The sequence below is a fragment of the Gigantopelta aegis genome, unplaced genomic scaffold (assembly GCF_016097555.1).
Source record: "Gigantopelta aegis isolate Gae_Host unplaced genomic scaffold, Gae_host_genome ctg2599_pilon_pilon:::debris, whole genome shotgun sequence".
Lineage (NCBI taxonomy): Eukaryota > Metazoa > Mollusca > Gastropoda > Neomphalida > Peltospiridae > Gigantopelta > Gigantopelta aegis.
In genome coordinates, this window is record NW_024532968.1 from 43,411 (window position 1) to 45,000 (window position 1,590).

The following is a 1,590-nucleotide window of genomic DNA, read 5'->3' on the forward strand; positions in this document are numbered from 1 at the left end:
AAACCCTGTTATATATCAATTAATTATCACACTGTATAAGAAAACACTCGAGCAAAACGCCGACATGGTCACCCTATGCCCCGGTTAAAACCTTATTATATATTTAATTATCTAGTTTTAGCCCGTGAAAATTAACACTAAGTTTAGTTAATCTACAAACCTGTAACACATTTGGATAAAGTTACAACTGAGTGAAACATGAGTTTGTGACTTTGAAATTGACACTAACTTTAGTTAATCTACAAACCTGTAACACATTTGTCACTTCTCAGACGCACGTGCGTTTTTAAAATATGAGAAATGGATTTTCTTATATTAAAAACATCATGATGACCAAAAATACTTCGAATGTGCGGAAATTGATAATCTAAACAATAAAATCTAAGAAAATACGATTTCAGTTACAAAAAAACCCCGACTCTAATAGCAAAACATATACCTTAACGTTTAAAATCTAGTGTATGTCCCTTTAATCTGTATGTGTGTGCTAAGTATTATACACATATAGAACATTTAAACGATTACATATGCCAACGTTTGTGCTGCGGTTTTTTATTTGACAGTTCACTGTGTGTCTTTAGTGAAGTAAGGAGAGATAACTCCTTCCCTCTTGTCAGCTCGTGAGTTGCGGTTATTTCTCCTGAATGACCGCGCTACGAGGACGAGCAGAAGAACGACCAAAAGGAATATAACTCCTGCTAAAGCTGCCACGGTACCTATCATGGCTGAACTGGTTTCACATCCCTCTTCTTGGCGGCGTTCTCCAGTCTTTGCCACTGTAAGCAAAGAAAGGCTAGAAGTTAGTTGTGTTTAACAACATAACAAGATCACTTATATTGATTAATCACTGACACTGAATTCCAAACACTTGATAACATTTAAATACTTTTTGATGTACATTTTATTTTTATGATGGTTTCAGGAGAGAGAGAGAGAGAGAGAGAGAGAGAGAGAGAGAGAGAGAGAGAGAGAGAGAGAGAGAGAGAGAGAGAGAGAGAGAGAGAGAGAGAGAGAGAGAGAGAGAGAGAGGGGGGGGGGGGGGGGGGGAGAGGGTTTCGATCACGCCTATCACGGGCTTAACCCCAGACTTCGCCATGGGACAGGAGGTGTTTCAGTGGAAACTTTTTTTTTTAATAATTAAAACAAAATCCTTGTACCCGTTACATTTGGCTATTACCAGCATTCGTTTGTTTAATCTGCATCTAGAAGTTGGAAACCTGTTTTGTATCCTTGAATAAAATAAAATAGATTTGGCTAAAAATTGGTACAGGGGTATAATTTTGTTATGGTAACCCACCCGACACGCCCTTTCTTCCAGGGAAGACAACTGTGACCGTTTCGTCAATGACGTAAGTGTTGTTGGTGACGTCACCGGTCGATCGCTTTCTTCTCCCAATTGATTGCTGATCAGAACAGTCAATCTGTTTTAACAATGAAAATTCAGGTAAATGTCTTAATAATGAAGTCTCATTACAACCACACCCAAATCACCTCTCTCTCTCTCTCTCTCTCTCTCTCTCTCTCTCTCTCTCTCTCTCTCTCTCTCTCTCTCTCTCTCTCTCTCTCTCTCTCTCTCTCTCTCTCTCTCTC

At 39.0% G+C, this 1,590-nt stretch overlaps 1 protein-coding gene across 1 annotated transcript in view; it reads right to left on the reverse strand.

Moving 5' to 3' along the window:
- Positions 1–288: 288 nt before the first annotated feature.
- LOC121391534 overlaps positions 289–1,590 on the reverse strand; it is a 24,175-nt gene continuing 22,873 nt past the window's right edge. Inside the window, exons 8-9 of the mRNA XM_041523129.1 lie at positions 1,298–1,421; positions 289–776 (exon numbers count right to left, since the gene is read on the reverse strand). Coding sequence (XP_041379063.1) covers positions 565–776; positions 1,298–1,421 — 336 coding nt within the window. The 3' untranslated portion in view covers positions 289–564. The remainder of the gene's footprint in view (positions 777–1,297; positions 1,422–1,590) is intronic.